Source organism: Panulirus ornatus, chromosome 68, assembly GCF_036320965.1.
Source record: "Panulirus ornatus isolate Po-2019 chromosome 68, ASM3632096v1, whole genome shotgun sequence".
In the NCBI taxonomy this organism is placed as follows: Eukaryota; Metazoa; Arthropoda; class Malacostraca; order Decapoda; family Palinuridae; genus Panulirus; species Panulirus ornatus.
Genome location: NC_092291.1, coordinates 8976839 through 8997568, shown reverse-complemented (window position 1 = coordinate 8997568; position 20730 = coordinate 8976839). Strand labels below are relative to the sequence as shown.

Genomic DNA, 20730 nt, shown 5'->3' with positions numbered 1-20730 from the left:
TGAAGGAAAACTAAGAGGATACACAGGATGCAGGAAAAAGGGAAAGACTGAAAAGACTGATGGATGTAATGGTTTTGAGGTGGCAACACGCAAATTCAAGATGGCATGAGATATGCATGAAACAGAATGAACTTGATCAATCTGTTTAGTTGAACCAGGAATATAAATTGTCAAGGTAAACCACAGTAGTCTGAGTGGCTTGCTTGTGATGGTAGGCTTTGATTTTGGTACATTATACATAACCAGAGAATGGGTTTGCATAACTCTATCCCTTTGAGGTAGAACAAGATAGTAGGTAAAAATAATTCATGTATTATCTTTCATTTTATTTTAATAAAATTTCTATAAATACTCTGAATTTTTTAATTTTTACATCTGATGTGGTAATAACACTGAAAATAAAGTATGTAAATTTTCCCCCATCATATACCAACACAACAAACTTTTTTTTCACACAGTCTTGTTACCCCTGTATCACACAAATTTAGCAAATCCTTTTACTGAAATAAGAACTGCCCATTTCAAATTGATCAAAATGAGCAAGGTATTACAACAAAAGGATTCCATAATGACATTTGTATACTATTCTCTCACCATACACAAACATACGAAATACATACAAATGAAGAAATTTCTACAAATTATACAAATGTTCATACTTTATACACATCCTCTTACACATAGAAAAATCACTGCCAATGCTAAGATCATGACAATAGATTTGTGTACTATGTAATGTTTGCTTAATATTCAGATATTTAAACAGTAGAAGGGAAAAGTCCTCCATCTTTCAATATAAATTCAACTATTATGTATTAACAGATATCTGACCAACAATCGAGAGAAGCCCTCATCTTTTAATATAAATTCATCTATCATTAAGGACAAGAGGCAACTTCAACTGCACTGCTAGTGAGAGACCTGCTTCAACTATGCATACAGGAAACAATATCTGAGATAAAATTAAAATTTGTACTTCATTAAACCACCTTGCTCTGTATCATCTGTACACTATAACACACAGGATGAAGTGCATACACAAATGGGAAAATTAACCTGAAGAATAGCTTCATTCCAATTTGGATGATCTTTCCAAAACTGGCAATGGTCATTTGTTTGAGTTAAGACGAATTTCTAAGATCGAATATTCTAAATTGCATTAAGAGCACTGAATAATTTGCCTTAGATGCTCCAGTGATTGGCTTTTTAGCCTAATTTTTAAAATACAATCCAGTCCATTCCAATTTGGAGCTTTGTGGATGTGAATAGTAATACACCACAACTCGCACCCTAAACTTCATCAAATCAGCCAGAAATCCCTTCAATCTCCAATACAAAAACAAGCTGTCAGCCAGTACCAAACGAGATAATCCTCAGCTCCACAGACACCTATTTACTCAAGGAAGTATGTAGGTAGGTAATGATACATAGGAAAGTATGTAAGTAATGAAAAAGTAATTTCTTCACTTTTTGTAACACTGGCTTTAAAACCATGAACAGCTTAAAAATCACCAGACCATATCAATGAACTGTACGTGCACCTATTCACTAGGTCATACCAGTAAAATGGAATGTGCACATACCACCTGAGGCACGGAAATCTAAATAATTCATAGCCAAACTAAATGAAGTAACCTGGAACATCCATATATTCAGGTGTACCTGTTGTGCCTAATGATATATTCAAGTGAGGGGGGCTTGGAACCTAAGACAAATTCCAAAACATTAACAGCAAATGGGCTTTCTGAGAATGTCTCTAAAAGAACTTCAGGCTCAGATTTTATTTAAAAATCTGGTTTCCATAACCAGTATATAAAAAAAAGAAAAAAAAGCAGACACAATATGGATGATTACTTTATGACAAAAAATACCAGGATACGATTCTGCAAAGCAGTTAATGTGATGCCCAATAGTTTCAAATACCTCACAGGCAATGAACACTTTACTTAAAACTAGAAATAAAAAAATTAATAATCAAGCCATGGATCTTAAAATATTCATTAAACTGCTCCTGAAGCAAAACTCATAAAAAAAATAGTGAACTGCTTCTGATGTTAAACCTATGAGAAAAATGCACTTCACTACTCCTGGGGAAAAAAAAACTCATTAAAATCAGCATGAAACATACCTAGAGTAACCAATGTCTAAAGATTAAAGCTGTGCAATATCGAAATCAAAGATATGTGTACTTCTTATCACCCATTCATTTCCATGTCATGTTCTCATAGCTTTCTAATGAGACAAATTTTTAACAGAATGAATAACTGATATGAATTTGCATATTCATATTTCTATCTTTGGCTCAGCAGTTCACCAGAATGTCAAAATATAGTAAAATAAGTGAACTGGATTGTACCTACCAAAACTATAACAGGCCAATTCACAGAAATTCTGTGGAAACAAAGCCAACAAAAAATATTTCCAAATTTTATCACAAGCAACCAACTTCTGTTAAAGGTCACTCTTCATTCTGGCTAATCTTTGATGACCACAGGTACATGGCTTAAATTTTCAGACGTGAAAATTCTCCAGGCACAGTAAAATAATAGCCTCTTTGGTCCTTTTTTTTAGGCACGATATACACAATTTTGAACCACAGGGCATGATTAAAGGGATGCATTTTCAAAAAGAGTACCTCTGCTTATAAACATCTCGGTAAAAGGTCCTTCCTGTGAAAGCTCAACAGCCTGTAGCTTCTTCAACACCAGCATAGTGTAGAATTTCTGTGCCACCTGTTAGAGAGCAGAATAATTACTTCAAAACACATTTCATGTTGACTGAAGACTTATACTAGTAAAGACCATCAGTAAATAAAATGTTCTTAAGAATATGTCATTCAGTATATAGTTTTTCCTTTTTTTCTACAAATGCCTGTACAATTTACATATTAACTTCACATCAATTTTTTTTCAATTAAAAGACTGATAGCAAAATAGAGAAAAAATTCAAGCTTTCCTATTTCAAATATTAGATACTGTAGATTCATTCAAAAGTACATTGATCCAGAGGGCTGACACTTACTTAGTAAAGTAAAGCTAAGTATGCATGATTTATGTCAATGTTCAAGTAAAACCCTGAATTCAAGTATTATTTCTCATTTATGAGGATACAGTATCACAATAAAAGTACTGGAAACTACACTTAAACAATGTTCTGACCAATGACTGAATTTGGCCATTTATGCTACGTGAGGGGCTGGATATCCTCTCCTCCAGCATAACTACTTTCCAAAGGAAGGTAGAAACAACAAAGCCAGGCATTATTCCCCCCTTTGAGGCCCAGTCATCTGTTTCTAGTGCTATCTCACTAAGGCTTGAAACAATGAACAGGTGTGAAAATATGTTAGGTTCCTGGGGCTTAAAGACTGTAGGGAAATGACGTATTCCTTTGAAGTAAGGAGGCCCTTGATGAGACTATAACCCCTTCCATCCAAAGATGATAATATACCCCTGATGAATGTGACTTCTCATTTGCAAAGTAACCCCCGTACAGGTACAGTCCAATAACATCATACAAGACAGACAGAGAGATGTGTGCCAGTGCCAATGGGGTAATTCCTCATCAGTTCTTTACACAACATCACTAAGGTGGGAAAATGAACAACTAACATTGTTGTTCATTGGGTTGTCAGGTATTCCAGGGCAATTAAAACAATCTGGGGACTAGCAGAATGCCTGTAGAGTGACACTGTATTAGGGGAAGGGGGACAAGTCAGAGGCTGTTTGAAGATGACATGGCTCTAATAGCAAATTCAAGGAGAAACTACGGAAGCTAGAAAATGAGTTTAGGAAGTTTGTGAATTTAGAAATTTGAGTCAATATGAAAAAAAATAAGGTAATGAGGTACAACAGTAGGAAGAGACCAGTTTAAGAGTGAATTTTAATGGGGATAACCTGAAGAAAGTAGGTTAATTCATTGTGCTGTCTGTCTATCAATTTATCCCTCTCAAGTCCGTTCCTTCCAGGAACTCCCTCAAAGGGAAGGCCACTGTAAAAAAAATCCATAACTGGTGAATTCCAGTGCCATTTCTTAGCCTTTAAGTGCATCACCCATAACTGGTCACTGGCAAAAGGCAGTTCTAAAGCAGTGTTTCCAGAGGCTCCTACCTATGTCCCTACTGACTACATCTACCTAATGTTCCAACTTATCACTTCTACCTATTGCTCCTGCCGAAAGTTCCTACATACTACTTCTACCTGATGTTTCTATCTTATGTCCCTACCTACTACTTACATCTATTGCTCCTATCATTTTGCCAAAGGGCAGGGTAGTGCACAGCACTCACCACAGGAAAATATAGAGTTACGAAGAATGCGTGAGTTAAGCGCTGCTGTTGTCAAATGTTGTGTGACGAGAAATTGTATGTACATTTGTAAACAGAATGCAAGCAGTCCACATGTGTGTGAGGCAGAAAGAAAAGACAACTCTCTGGACGGAGGAGTGCAACTTGATAACCACCACTAACCTTCCCAATATCCAAGTGGGTAGTACTGGTAATATACCTCCCTGGACAGTGGCTGCCTACTAACTACTACAAATGTACATGTACAGCTGTACAACAGAGGCCATAGAATTCAAGTTCATTCAATCTCTCACGATAATCCATACATTCTATTTCTTCCACTTTCTTCATGAAATGTTTCTGAATTCTATATTATATTTTTGCTTCCACGTATGGCTAGTAAACATTCACCTCAGCTGTGATGTGTTTAATTTTGCTCATGTGCAAATTAAACAACTGTATCATTAGCTTTCTGTCTTTCACTGTTAAAGTGTTCACTGTCATACCACTCATTGGCTGGCTCAATAGTAGTATCATATCAATGAGCTTCTTGAATTCAAGTTTCTCATTTACAATGAATCCTTGACCTTTCAGAATTGCCTAGTTTCTAAATCTTTCTTTGTTGGGCCTTTGTAGGGCATCACTATATTTCTAATCATTCCAGGACATTTCCTCAAAAATAGTTTCAGTAAATTCCACCAGATTCTCTTCAGCCAATTAGCAAATCATATTCTGGTTTCTGCATTTTTTCTGACTTTTTTTTATCTTATCATTCTAGTCACCCTCATGTCACTTGCAAACATCTTGCTATATGTTATTTCATTTTTATGTCATATGATATCACTACAAATATCAAAGCTAATTCCATTCCTTGTGTTACTCCCGGAAGAGCCATCCTTTTCTTAAGACATAGTTCTGTTTGCTACACCCTTGTACTTTCTCTTATTTATAAACCATTCAAACCATTTTCCTAAATTCACTTGTTTCACTATTTTCTCTTATGAACCTCTATAGTTTACTATATCAAATGCTTTGGCAATACCAAGAAAAACAAATAAGGAAAAAGAGAGAAACTAGTTAGTTATGCTCATTTCAAATTATGTTGGGAATGCAACATATACTTTGCATTATATTCATCACCTCATCTTACTGATGTTACCAGACTCCACCTGCATGAAGTTACATCAAAGAAATTTTCATATCCTATTACTAGAAGTAGAGCAGCCTTGGGCTGCATGATAACCTGGAGAGAGATAACATCAGGTCTCCTGTGACAGGGACCCTAGAGTAATAATAAATAAATTCACCTTACCTGTTTTCTGTTATTATTATGTACCAAATCTGAGAAGAGGATATTGTTACTTCTTAGTCTCCTCTTAATACTAAGAAACATCAGACCAGCTCGTTTGTTAACAACTCGCTCTTCAAATTGCTCATAAGTCTCATCATCGGCCTGTTCCTCCTAAAAGAGAAAGAAAGAATGTTGTTACAATCAGAAATTTCTAATTCAAACAACACGAGTTTCATTAGTAGTTGATGAGGATGAAAGTTGTAGAAGCTGACTAAAGTTTGGGAATGGGGAGAGGGGCAGGAAAACACCCCCTCATAATATCACTTAATATATATATAAGAGTATGGGTGTTTATGTGTATATATGTGTATATGAGTGGATGGGTCACTTACCTCCTCCTCCTCTTCTTCTTGCCTCAACACTGCAGTTGGAGTGTTAGCACGCTCAGAATAATTAGATCGAGGACCACCATCTGACATGCCACCAGGAGTGTTAGCTGGAGGATGTGACCCGTCATATCCCGGGTTTTCTGCATTAGGCTGATTCTGTTAGGTAGAGTAAACTACACTCAATATATTAAGGTCATTCAAACCCTACTTAAATGTATATAACTAAAGTAAAACATTTAAACTAAATATGGGTAATCATGTAATGGTAGGATCACTATTGTATATACAAGGAAAAAACAAGTGAAAAATAAAAAATTTCAGAAATGATAAAAAGCAAAAAAAAAAAAAAAAAAAAACAGGACAAAGTCTACAATGTAACCACCATTGCTGAATCATGTCCTACCTCCATGCATCCAAGATTCTCCATCTCTGCGTGCATTGGACTCTGGAATGGCGTGGTGTGCGCTGGCGTCTGGTTGAAGCATTTAATAATTCAGTGCAAAATCAAATCATACATACAGCAATCAAGTCCTACCTGATTGAACCCCATGCATTCCAACTTTTGACTGCTGGTGGTCAAACAAAAGCACAACAGACAAACTGATAAGCATCTGCCTCAAAGTCTCCCTGCCTCTTACTTCCATGGTGTTTAAAATCTTATTCCCTTACCAACATCTAATTTTCAGACTAAATTTTTCCCCCTCATCTTGATAGTGTTTAGTTACACTGAGAGAATCTATCATATTTCCATTGCATGTACTACAATACCAATAAATATAATACATTAAGATTCCTTCATTTAAAGTCCTTAATACAATTTAAGATACTCTGCAACTAAATTAAAAAGCCAAAGTGGTCTATATTTCTCAAAATGCAGGGACCCAACTCAGAAAGGTATCACAGCCCGTAGACCATGACTTTTCCTTCCACACACTCCTTAACATGCACAGCTCCTGATCCCATCTTCACAGTGTAAATCACTTCAATTGCCATGGTTAAGTATGCTGCCATGTTCCCTAAAAGTACCCACAGCACGTCACTTTACTTATTTTCAATGTTAGCTGAGACGGCACAGGCAGCTGAGGAATGATGTGGTATACCGGGGTCGACATGCTGGCAATGGACTGAACCTGGGTATGAGACATCTGGGGTAAACCATGGAAAGGTCTGTGGGGCCTGGATGTGGATAGGGAGCTGCAGTTTCAGTGCATTACATATGACAGCTAGAGACTGAAAGTGAACGAATGTGGCCTTTCGTCTGTTTTCCTGGTGCTACCTCACTGAAGCAGGGAGTAGCGATGCTGTTTCCTGTGGGGCGGGGTAGCGCCAGGAATAGATGAAGGCAAGCAAGTATGAATTTGAACATGTGTATATATGTATATGTGTATGCATATATATGTTGATATGTATATTTATGTATTGTGTATGTATGGGCATTCATGTATATATATATGTGGATATGCCTATCTTCATCTGTTTCCTGGCACAACCTCACTTACGCAGGAATCGGCGATCCAGTAAAATATATAAATATACATTAATAATATACCCTAGCCTGGTCTACGTACCAATTGTATTGACCAACCTTTAGGAGTGGATGAACAGCTGAGATGACTGTGGAATGACTGCTGCAAACAGGATTCGAACCTATGTACTCAACTCTGGGTGGCTCATGAATGCATCACAGTCAGGAACACTAACCACTACACCATGGGACTCAAGGTCTTCCTTAGTTACTATATACTCAAATACAAACAGTCTGTCTCACCCTTAAAATCCACCTCATTACTTTTGTCAACATCAACTTTCAAGAATTCTTTTACATACTTTCCCCAATTCTGGGAACTGAAATCTGCCATCACATCATCAAACAGCAATCAGTTCGCTTCCATGCCCACCCCTTCCACCCCACCACACTGTGGACATGCTTGTCTGCACTCTAAGACCCATGCATTTACCTTCCTTAACACACATCCCTACCATACAACCAACTTCATTAAGGAATTCTTAGTTTTCTCCCTTTCTACTCACACATGCATTATACTCTTGGTAAAAACTTCTCACCGCATCAGCACTTTCCACTTAATCCATATATCCAGAAAAACATCCCATGAGGTATCTATGTCAACCCTAACTTGCACTTTCTCCATATCCATAAATGCCACACACACTTTAAAGCATGCACATGATTCATACTCTCTATACCTCTTAAGAAACCATGCTGTGAGTCAGAACAAATGTGATGGGGGAAAACTGAGGTAGTGAATGCCCTGTGCTGCACAAATTCTGGTAATGCTGAGGTCAGAGAGAATTCACTTGATTTCTTCAAGAACTGGAGTGGTGTTGTTAGTTAGTTAGTCATGTTGTTTGTTGTATGTATGGCTTAAGGTGTGGCACCTGAGGACTGACAGTATGCAAGTATACTGAGTGCCCTGTTATTAATATAAGGGGGACAAAAAGTGATGTTCAAATTGTAAAGTGGAAGTCTTCTAAGTTAGCCATGGAAGGTGTATAAGAGAGTGGTATCTTAAGCACTGCTTAAAATCCTGAAATGGTCACCTTGCTGCAAATTAAGACAAAATACTGGCATGAAATTATCCAGTTATGAAAAATTCAAATGCCCATGGGTTACTACAGTGTTATGATCAATCATACCTTGTTCTCTGTGTCCTGTACTGTATCTTAAAGAGCCAGAAATTAATCAACGACATGATTTCTTTGAAAATTATTGATAGATGCATGCAAAACCTGACAGCACATCTTATACTCCATTATATCTGCAGATCTAAGATTTTTTAATACTAATCAATATTGGTAATGCTATTTAAGGAAAAAAAAAAAAAAAAAAAAAAAAAAAATAAATAAAATTTGCCTTCTCATAAAAAATAACAAACACATACTGAGTACATGCAAATTATGAAGGGGAAAACACATACCTGGTGAGCATCTGTATTCTCCAACTGTTGTTGGCCAGGACTTTGAAACTGCGCATTTTGTGCTGCCTGGTTTGCAGTTTGAGGCCGGTTTACAGCAGCAGATCCATTCACTGCTCCAGGTGTTTGTGGTGCATTTGCCTCTAACTGCTGCACGAGAAGAAAAATTTTGCTATGACCATTTCTATTATAAATTCTGATATACTGTGATTTACAATTCACAGCAGTTACCCCACGCCATCATAATCATTACGTAATACTACTTGTAAACCTGATAAAAATCTCTTACACAGGCAAATATGGTTATTTCAGTTACATTTTATATGTAGTGCATCCTTGTGGTCAAGGAATTTTCTCTTTGGTAAAGTGTGTGAAAGAAGAAAGTTAAGGGTAAATGTGAATAAGAGCAAGGTTATTAGGTACAGTAGTGTTGAGGGTCAAGTCAATTGGGAGGTAAGTTTGAATGGAGCAAAACTGGAGGAAGTAAAGTGTTTTAGATATCTGGGAGTGGATCTGGCAGCGGATGGAACCATGGAAGCGGAAGTGGATCATAGGGTGGGGGAGGGGGTGAAAATCCTGGGAGCCTTGAAGAATGTGTGGAAGTCGAGAACATTATCTCGGAAAGCAAAAATGGGTATGTTTGAAGGAATAGTGGTTCCAACAATGTTGTATGGTTGCGAGGCGTGGGCTATGGATAGAGTCGTGCGCAGGAGGATGGATGTGCTGGAAATGAGATGTTTGAGGACAATGTGTGGTGTGAGGTGGTTTGATCGAGTAAGTAACGTAAGGGTAAGAGAGATGTGTGGAAATAAAAAGAGCGTGGTTGAGAGAGCAGAAGAGGGTGTTTTGAAATGGTTTGGGCACATGGAGAGAATGAGTGAGGAAAGATTGACCAAGAGGATATATGTGTCGGAGGTGGAGGGAACGAGGAGAAGTGGGAGACCAAATTGGAGGTGGAAAGATGGAGTGAAAAAGATTTTGTGTGATCGGGGCCTGAACATGCAGGACGGTGAAAGGAGGGCAAGGAATAGAGTGAATTGGATCGATGTGGTATACCGGGGTTGACGTGCTGTCAGTGGATTGAATCAGGGCATGTGAAGCGTCTGGGGTAAACCATGGCAAGCTGTGTAGGTATGTATATTTGCGTGTGTGGACGTATGTATATACATGTGTATGGGGGTGGGTTGGGCCATTTCTTTCGTCTGTTTCCTTGCACTACCTCGCAAACGCGGGAGACAGCGAAAAAAAAAAAAAAACATAATTCATACTGTCTGCCCTTATTCATTCCTGTCGCCACCCCGCCACACATGAAATGACAACCCCCTCCCCCCGCATGTGCACAAGGCAGGGCTAGGAAAAGACAACAAAGGCCACATTCATTTACACTCAGTCTCTAGCTGTCATGTATAATGCACCAAAACCACAGCTCCCTTTCCACATCCAGGCACCACAAAACTTTCCATGGTTTACCCCACACACTTCATATGCCCTGGTTCAATCCACTGACAGCACATCGACCCCGGTATACCACATCGTTCCAATTCACTCTATTCCTTGCACGCCTTTCACCCCCTGCATGTTCAGGTCCTGATCACTCAAAACCTTTTTCACTCCATCTTTCCACCTCCAATTTGGTCTCCCACTTCTCCTCATTCCCTCTACCTCTGACACATATATCCTCTTTGTCAATCTTTCCTCACTTATTCTCTCCATGTGACTAAACCACTTCAAAACACCCTCTTCTGCTCTCTCAACCACACTCTTTTTATTACCAAACATCTCTCTTACCCTTTCATTACTTACTTGATCAAACCACCTCACACCACATATTGTCCTCAAACATCTCATTTCCAGCACATCCACCCTCCTCCGCACAACTCTCTTGCTATTATTTACATTTACTCTCAGCTTTCTTTTTTCACACACTTTACTTTGTAGAAGGTATCAACAATATATGGTGTGGGAGGCAAGTAGCTAGAAGCAGTGAAGTTTTTATCGAGGATGTAAGGCATGTGTACGAGTAAGAATAGAGGAAAGTGACTGGTTTTCAGTGAATGCTGGTTTGCGGCAAGGGTGCGTGATGTTTCCATGGTTGTTTAATTTGTTTATGGATGGGGTTGTTAGGGAGGTCAATTTAAGAGTTTTGGAGAGAGGGGCAAGTATGCAGTCTGTTGTGGATGAGAGGGCTTGGGAAGTGAGTCAGCTGTTCAATGATGATACAGCACTGGTGGCTAATTTGGGTGAGAAACTGCAGAAGCTGGTGACTGAGTTTGGTAAAGTGTGTGAAAGAAGAAAGCTGAGAGTAAACGTGAATAAGAGCAAGATTATTAGGTACAGTAGGGTTGAGTGACAAGTCAGCTGGGAGGTAAGTTTAAATGGAGAAAAACTGGAAGTGCAGTGTTTTAGATATCTGGGAGTGGATTTGGCAGCTGATGGAACCATGGAAGCGGAAGTGAGTTACAGGGTGGGGAAGGGGGCAAAAGTTCTGGGAGCGTTGAAAAATGTGTGGAAGGCGAGAACATTATCTCAGAGAGCAAAAATGGATATGTTTGACGGAACAGTGGTTCCAACAATGTTATATGGTTGCGAGGTGTGGGCTATAGATAGCGCTGTGCGGAGGAGGGTGGATGTGTTGCAAATGAGATGTTTGAGGACAAAATGTGGTGTGAGGTGGTTTGATCGAGTAAGTAATGAAAGGGTAAGAGAGATGTGTGGTAATAAAAAGAGTGTGGTTGAGAGAGCACAAGAGGGTGTTTTGAAATGGTTTGGTCATATGGGGAGAATGAGTGACGAAAGACTGACAAAGAGGATACATGTGTCAAAGTGGAGGGAACGAGAAGTGGGAGACCAAACTGGAGGTGGAAGGATGGAGTGAAAAAGATTTTGAGCTATCAGAGCCTGAACATGCAGGAGGGTGAAAGGCTTGCAAGGAATAGTGTGAACTGGAACAATGTGGTACACTGGGGGTCGACGTGCTGTCAATGGATTGAACCAGGGCATTAGAAGCGTCTGGGGTAAACCATGGAAAATTTCGTGGCGCCTGGATGTGGAAAGGGAGCTGTGGTTTTGGTGCATTATACACAACAGCTAGAGACTGAGTGTGAACGAATGTGGCCTTTGTTGTCTTTTCCTAGCACTACCTCATGCGCATGCAAGGGGAGGGGTTGTCATTTCATGTGTAGTGGGGTGGCGACGGTAATGAATGAAGGCAGCATGTTGGAATTCTGTACATGTATGTTGAAGTGTATAGGTATGTATATGTGCGTGTGTGGACGTGTATGTACATGCATGTGTATGTGGGTGGGTTGGGCCATTCTTTCGTCTGTTTCCTTGCGCTACCTTGCTAACACGGGGGACAGGGACAAAGTATGAATAAAAAAATAATAAAATGTACCAATGGTTGTAGGTTGCATCAGTCATAAGTTGGGTAGCATCTGTATATTAGTCTGCATGCCAGAGGTTACAATCAAGTAAAGTTTAAGGAAACAAGCATTTACAAGGATTGCTAAATAAAGTCCAGGATACTGCATGCTAAAAATATTGAGGAGGTTGTTACAATACTATTTGGCACCATTATTTAAGTTTACAAGTCAACAGAAAGAAATTCTACTAGCAAAATTTCGCATTCTTCACTCTCATTGTTGATGATTGTTCTAAAAGACCAAGAATGAAATCGATCTTTCTAAGAATGTTAGCAGCTTGAGCAGAGGGCTTATTGTCTGTTCTACCTTTGAAGTCACAAACCATGGTTCAAAGCTTTCACAAGTTTGTTCACTCAATGACAATCCGCTTATTTCTCATGAGTATTTTCCTAACTTCTGAGTAATATGATGGGATAAAAATGTGGAAAGAACTATAACTTCATTGTTCTTCACATTCAACATTATAGAAAACTATAGGTTGTTTCTTTCACATGAATGGATCTCCGTTCAACATAAAACTGGCTCATCTAAATTTAGTATTCTGGGATAGTCCTGGAACTAATCAAGCCAGACAAATTGTAGCTGAATGTATTATCATTACTATCATAATTAATATGTCAGCACTGTGACCCTTACAAGTAAACAATTGTACATGCAAGAAAGTAAAAGATATTTCAGAACATACCTGTTCATTATCCTTTGTAAGTAAACATAAGAATAAAAGAGTAATATTAAAGCTTAATGACAATAGGCCAGACATATGCAAACTTGAGCAATGTCATTGTCATCAAAAAATCAGAAACTTGGATTTTCCATAGAACACTCGTGGTGCCTGAAGTGAAGCAAATTACTTGTAGTGAAAATTATTCTCTAAAAAATAATGTGAAGTACCAGGTTAAAAATCTTATTGGTAAAAATTATTCTCTATAAGATAATGTGAAGTATCAGGTTAAAAACCTTATTGGTAAAGAATCAAATCAGAGTTAGGGGTCTTATGTTTTATGCTAGCAAACAACTGTAAATAGTTTCATGGCCAAAGACGCTCGCTTTTCAAGTTATGATCCAAGTTAATTACCTACTAAAAACTTACTTTCTTCATATTTCCCTGCTTTAGTGAGGCTACACCTTGATCAGACAAAACAATGGCATCAAGATAAAATTCAGTTGCCTGACCAAAGGAGTTTTCTTGTTATGAACTAAGTTCCATGTTGAGCTATTCCATAAGTGACAAAAATAAAAGGAGCTAGCTTAATTCATTCTTTAGACGTGGGAAATAAAGACTAACAATAATGAAAAAAAAGGTAAAATTTTCATCAAGCTGAACAAGTACCACATTAAACCTTTGTAAAAGTACCATAAAAATCAAACAAGCACTACAGGTCCTAAGCTATTCACTTCTTTAGATGCTGAGAAACTGTGTAAAACATTATAGCTGAAGGCTGAATTTTCTTCAAGTTATATGTTAGGTTAGTTTTCTATGTCAAACGTTCGAGTTATGGGCCTTATGCCAAAGTCAAGTTGATGATTTAAGTGACTCCTGGTGACAGACAAAGCAACCCCCAAATGTTTGCCATACTACAAAAGTAACAAAATAAAAATTCCACTTTTTATGGAGCATCTGGGCTTATGGTTTTCACTATGTGGAATAGTATATGGGAGGGAGGCATACAAAGGCAGGGATAAGTGGAAACTTTTGCCATGACCACCCCTTTGATGGGTGTTCTTGGACAGAACAGGCATTAGAAGTATAACAAATAGACAGACAGTCTCCTGAATTTCAGCATTGGCAGGGCAACCTTAAAAAAGAAGGAAAGCAAAATACTCCTCATATTCATATAACACTTAGGGGCATGCACTAACCTAAATATTATTACTCCAAGCTACTGTTTGAAGTTTTTTGACAAGAAAATTATATTGTTATACCCTTTTAAGTATAGCTTGTGGATATAGAAAACTAGAAGCATTGTTACAAAAAATTCAAAACTATAGTACACAGCTATTCAGCTAACATTTTATATGACAAGACAATTTTTTTTCATATTTGTTCTCTGAGGGAAGCGTCTGAGGTAAACCATGGAAAGGTCTGTGGGGCCTGGATGTGGAAGGAATGGATGAAGGCAAGCAAGTATGAATATGTACATGTGTATATATCTACAAATGCCTTTGTATGTGCATGTATATGCTGATATGTATATGTATGTGTGTGTGTGGGTATTTATGTATATATGTTTGTACATGAGTGGATGGGCCATTCTTTGTCTGTTTCCTGGCACTACCTCACTGACATGGGAAGAAGCGATTATGTATAATGATAAAATAGAGAAAAACCACTAAAAAATTTGTGCATAACCCAAGAAACATTCTCCTTCAATGTCACAATCAATGTTTAAATCAGCATAACAATGATAAAATGGTATAGCATATGACCTTGGAAATAAACAAAAACCAATGATCTGAAATGGTATGCTGATGGTAGCATTTCTGATAAGCACATTATCACAAGGGTTTTGGACTCCCCAGCAAAGTTCTAAAATTTAGTTCACTTTTGAATGTCAACTATATTCATACTAGCCATTGACAAATGAGACTTTGTAATATGAGGATTTTCAAACTAGATGTACAAATCAAACAAAAACCTGCAGGAAGCATAAAATAACATACCTCCTCAATTGTAATAATCTCTGGTTCAAGTCTTGACTGGGGTGTAGACTGCTGCTGTTCTGTAGCTGCAGGAGTCTCAGGAGCTCCTGGTGTTTGAGGGGCAGCGGGAGTTTGGGGAGGTGCTGGGGTTAGAGGTGCAGCTGGAGCTGGAGTAAGAGGAGCAGCTGGAGCTGGAGTCTGAGGATCTGATGGAGCTGGGGTCTGAGGTGCTACAGCAGGAGTCTGAGGATCAGCTGGGGCTGGGGTCTGAGGATCTTGAGGTGACAATAACTCATTGTTTCCACCCCTGTTCCTCTTGCTCACTGTCACATTCAAGATCTGCAACTAGAAGACAAAATATTATGTCAATATCTCAAACATAACTTCTTGACTGGTGGATAAAAGTACCATTAAAAGTTTAAAAATCTGGAGACAATTCTGCACGATGGTCTACACAATTCCTAACAGGCCAGATTTGGCAGCAGGGTTTAAAGAGACTGACAACATTTCTTTTAACTTGAAATTCTCTTTTGAATCCTCTTACCTCTTCCTCTTCTGGCTCTGGTTCTTGTTCAGGCTGCTTTCTCTTTGTCTGTTTTGCTCTTGTCTTTGCTGCCCCGGGAGCCTCTGGATCTTCAGCATCACGTACCTATAAAGACCATATATCTTAAGCAAGTGTATTTGGACGATCTACAGAAAAAAAAAAAAAAAAGAAACAAGGATGTATATCCTAGACCCACCTCCTGCAAACAACACTGAAATCAAATAAGAACTGTTATCAAACATGAACAATGAAAGCACTTTATAATCTACTGATTATGTATGCTAGCATGCTATGGCTCTCCTCATTCATTATGTCTGCTCCGAAGGATGGAGTGAAAAAGATTTTGAGTGATCAAGGCCTGAACATACAGGAGGGTGAAAGGCATGCAAGGAATAGAGTGAATTGAAACGATGCGATATAACGGGGTCGACATGTTGTCAATGGATTGAACCAGGGCATGTGAAACGTCTGGGGTAAACCATGGAAAGTTTCGAGGGGTCTGGATGTGGAGAGGGAGCTGTGGTTTCGGTGCATTACACATGACAATTAGAGAGTGACTGTGAACAAATGTGGCCTTTATTATTTTTTCCTAGCGCTACCTCGTGCGCGCGGGGGGGAAGGGGGGCTGCTTTTCATGTATGGCAGGGTGGCGACAGGAATGGATGAAGGCAGCAAGTATGAATATGTACACGTGTATATATGTTTATGTCTGTGTATGTATATGCTTGTATATGTTGAAATGTATAGGTATGTATATGAGCATGTGTGGGTGTTTATGTATATACATGTGTATGTGGGAGGGTCTGTTTCCTTGTGCTACCTCGCTAACACAGGAGACAGTGACTAAGTATAACAATGAAAAAATAAAGCCTATATTGCTATGTCTTCACTTTCCCGAGTCAATGTTAGAGTATTAACGGAATTTACTGATTACAATGTAAGAATGGGTTGCAATGGTATGAAAAATTTGGAATGCACCAGTCCCAACAACAATAATGTTTTCTCATGACTTTCAATGTTGTCTATGCAATAACCATTTAACTTTTGTCAAGAGTTCCAAGTATTTAAAAAAAAAAAAAAAAAAAAAAAAAAAAAAAAAAAAAAAGTTTTCCCTGTTATTCTGCACAGATGAATTTGTATAAATACTCAACATTCTTACAAAAGGCATCAAATTCTTGTTCACCATGTCTTCTCTGTAACTGTGAACTTAAACACACCCTTATGATAAAATTGTATCTTCAAAACATTCCTACTGAATCACACACAGAATATAATCTAACTATTTTTTCAAAAGGTAACCCACATCTATATCTATCATCACTAACTTAATTCTACCTCCATATAACAGATTATGTGTATGAAGGACTGCAACATTTGTGTTGATATTTTTGGGGGGGAACTGGGCTCCCTTACCCAACCCTTGCTTACTGGCAAAGGGTAGGGACACTTGACTCCCTTAAATATACCTACTAACTACTAATCACTACTGTACTACAATACATAAAACTTTGCAGCAACTTACCACTTCCAAGCTAAGGTTTTCTAATTCTCTGTCGCCTGCCATTCCAAAGTCTTCATTAGGAGCAGGTTCAGATGTAAGGTGACGCTGGTACAAGCGTCCTAGAGAACGAGCATATATGGGACGACCAGGAAGGGCAAATAATTTTTCTACTCCACCAGTTTCCTTCCAGTGCATTAAGCGCTTAGTTGGAGGGGCAAGATCTAACGTTGTTACAATATCTGTCGTATCAGATAGCTGAGCCTTCATCTCCTCTCCAGAAATATTCTTCACTTCATCTACAATCAGCTTCCTCTTCCTCTTAGCACGAGGCCAACCTGACTTGATTGCAGATGCATCTACCGGGGCTAAAGCAAAACTTTCCTCTTCATTCTGCAGCAATGTTGTTTGTTCATGGCCAGCAAGCATTTCATCATTCGTACTAGGAGCAGCAGCCTCCTGATTTTCCTCAGGAGGAGCATCAGGCTGATCTACTGTATCTTGAGCCTCAGGTTTTGGAGAAGATGGCCTGGATCCATCAGCTGAACTGGGAGGTCCAGCTGATGGGGGCTCATTAAACCTATCTAGATCACCAGCATCATCATCTGAATCATCATGTCTTTCTTCTTTGGGTTCATCCAGACTTGGACCATCGCCAATGGGAGTGTCATCGAAAAGACCCCCCTCAAACAACCCACCAGCAATTATGTCTTGCCCTAAATTCCCGCCAAAGCCATCATCTCTTATAGGTGCCTCTAAATCTAGAGCAGACGTATCTGCTCTCGCTGTAGATAATCTTGAATCCTGTTCTTTTGAAGCATTAGGTTCCTTCTCTTTGTCTAAAGGTGTATTATCACCAAAGATCAGATTGGGATGATCGAGTGTCTGATCCATGGCAGAGGCATCTCTCATTATATCTGGAGGCTCCTCAAAACCCATATCTCCAAAACCATCATCACCAGGAACTAGGGAGATATTACCATAGTCCTCCCTCATGGTAATCTCCTCTGCTCTAGACTGATTCAAGGTAAACTGAGCTTGGATATCTACATCATTTAATTCAGGCATAGCTGTATCAAAGTCATGGAAAACTTCTGGTAGAGTGATAGCACTGACAGCTGCTTCTCGAATATCTTCAGGAAGATCTACCATTCCAGGTCTGAAGGCCATCTTAATCTTAACAAATGCCTCATTACAATCAGCTAACAAATACTTGGCCTTGCGAGAGTAAATGCGCACAACACCCAAGAGAAGGTGACCAGATGTTCGCAATGCCATTTTCACCTGAAGAGGGAAAAAATGTGTAAAAAAAAAATCTTATACTAATAGCATTTAAATGCCTACATGAATATGAAGTCATGACATATATTTTTTTTCTTAAACAAGATATAATTACCTTGGGTTGAAGGATACCATCCACAGATTTTTCAATGTTAGTCTCAAATACATGAGCTTTGGTAAGCTTCTTATCCCAATGTGCAGCCAGCCAAATTCGGGCCAAGGGGCCCTTTTTGGCCAGCACAAAATGTGCATAAAACATCTTGATCTACTTCTGAAAAATATAATATCTCTGTTAACCAAAATGAAATATATACATCTAATCCTTAACATCTAATGATAAGATCAAAGACTTCATTTACATAAGAGGAAGTTGCTTTGAGTACAACAGACTGACATCTCATTTCTGGGTAGGAAGTTCCATTCCTGTTATTTGACTGTTTTACGACCAATTACTGTATATGTACACACCTTTTAATAAGTGTACTTTAACATGACTGGAGGTAAGTGTATCTAATTAACATTGGAGGAGCACTATCAGTGTGAAGAACTGGATACAATGAAAACAGTATTTACAGCATATACTGTTGCAATTTGATAAATGGTAAACATGAACCTGCTACAGCATGTAAGTTTGTAACATTGTTAGATGATGATATGCAAAACTGTGCACAGAACTTGTTCCTAGACAATGCATGTGTACATCATTCAAGAAAGTTTGGCGAGGAACTAAGCCAGGAATTATCAAACAAACCCTACGTATGATTAGGTTATTGCTGGCTTCTCAAAATTATATATGTAAATATACCAACAATAAATTCACTCTGCTGCTAGATACCATAGCCACTTGCTTTGTTGTCTCGATATTCACATCTGGCTCCATTTTCAGAGCTCACCCATGGTTGTCACACGTAAATTTTCATTAAAATATTAAACATTACGATAATAATGACTGTCGGAGAGATGAGGTGAAGTGGATGCCAGACACTTTGCCCCTTCTGATAGTTACTTCCCTAAAAGCCAATGACACCTACGAATTATTCATCTCCAAACATTAATAACATTTTATCAACCCTAAGAGAAAAACGTAAACCTAATAAAGCGTTTCATAATCCAAAATAACCTAAGCAAACCAAATCTTACAACTTTACCAAATGTAACCTACGGTATGATATAAGCTATCATTAGAGGCTGAAATCTCTACGTACCAGATGAACTTGTCAAAAGTTCAGGCGATTTTTAAAAAATGTATATCTTCAACTTTTTCCCATTTTCCTTATTATCACCCAAGAATTTTTCAAAACAATGTCCTAAACAATGGCTCTCAATAATACACTAGCAATAAACAATATCACACAAAATCTAAAGCTGATTCTACGGAATTATCCATGGTGAAATTAAAATGTGCAATTTTCCAAATGAATTTGATCAATGAAGCTAAACCAGAATTTTTTTTTTTTACAACATAAATTCAAGAAATCCGATGTTATGGAGCTGCACGAAGAGTAAATACCTAGTTACCCTGAGTATATATCACAGTGGATTATGTTTAATCTTTAAATAACATTACATCCGACGCTCAATTTCAAAGCCCTGGCCTTTATGACAGGGTGATTATGTTCCTCAAAGTAAATATCTTTCACTTATCATGTAATTTGTACAATCTAGAGGAAAACAACACAGGTCACATCAATTTGTTTCCATTTCGAATCCTGTGGGTCGACGAAAGAACAAATGAGAGGCTTGTAGGCCAAAGGCCAACAGGAATAGCATGTTATCCCTTAACCAAATATGTTTCCCCAACCCTGATAGTTATGTAAAGAGACTATGTTCATATAGTCAAACCCATAAGTGCATCTTTCAATAAACGTTCCTCATACTCTGACTGAATTAACGAGGACTGAGAGTCACAGTCTACAATCACAAACCCTAAAGTTATTTTTTCCCTACAAAAAAGTCTGGCTTTCTAATCAAAACAGGCAAGAGAAAAGCGTCTACTTACCTTTTTCTCCCCTCGGTAGGTGTTGTCAGTCGTCAGAACAATTTCAATTTTAAAATCGCACACAGATAAGGAGAGTGCCAGGGGTGGTTCAGTACCAAGAGGCTCCAATATTGTGATTGTTTACATCTGTGGCGACACTAGAGTAGTTATCCGTCCGGCAAGATGGCGTCCTAACCTGGTTTTGGCGCTGGGTTTGAACCACGGCGAGCGTCTCGCCCAGCCACCAGCCAAAACGACAGAAGAGCATCGACCGCTCCACCGAAGGCGATTGAAACCGCACTCATAGGAATTCGATTCTTATTGTGAACGACGTCTATATCATAATACCAGATTGCGTAGTTTATTCAATATAGAGCGGGAATTTCATTAGTTTATGAGGTAAACAAATAAAACACAGTTATATTACCTAATTTGTTCACCACAGAACAAGATTATTTGAGTGCTCAAGGTA

The 20730-nt window shown here is 38.4% G+C and overlaps 1 protein-coding gene across 2 annotated transcripts; it reads right to left on the bottom strand.

The window, feature by feature from the left end:
• Positions 1-311: 311 nt before the first annotated feature.
• vtd (RAD21 cohesin complex component verthandi) lies at positions 312-20482 on the bottom strand. 2 transcript variants are annotated; one of them, XM_071659569.1, is made up of 10 exons: positions 20280-20482; positions 18396-18551; positions 17024-18283; positions 15502-15606; positions 14979-15302; positions 8899-9045; positions 6366-6434; positions 5966-6118; positions 5595-5744; positions 312-2732 (listed from the first exon to the last, which is right to left on the bottom strand). In XM_071659569.1, the coding sequence occupies exons 2-10, from the start codon at positions 18537-18539 to the stop codon at positions 2607-2609; spliced, it is 2478 nt and encodes an 825-aa protein (XP_071515670.1). In that variant the 5' UTR covers positions 18540-18551; positions 20280-20482; the 3' UTR covers positions 312-2606. The 2 variants fall into 2 exon arrangements, with proteins under 2 accessions (XP_071515670.1, XP_071515671.1); XM_071659570.1 differs by lacking the exon at positions 6366-6434 and having other exon boundaries at positions 20280-20481.
• Positions 20483-20730: the final 248 nt, after the last annotated feature.

Coding starts and splice junctions, on each gene's coding strand:
- vtd (XM_071659569.1), bottom strand. CDS start 18,539: ATGTTTTATGCACATTTTGTGCTGGCCAAAAAGGGCCCCTTGGCCCGA. Junction 15,607..17,023: donor AAAACCTTAGCTTGGAAGTG/GTAAGTTGCTGC, acceptor TGGTCTTTATAG/GTACGTGATGCTGAAGATCC. Junction 5,745..5,965: donor AAGAAGAAGAGGAGGAGGAG/GTAAGTGACCCA, acceptor TTTCTCTTTTAG/GAGGAACAGGCCGATGATGA.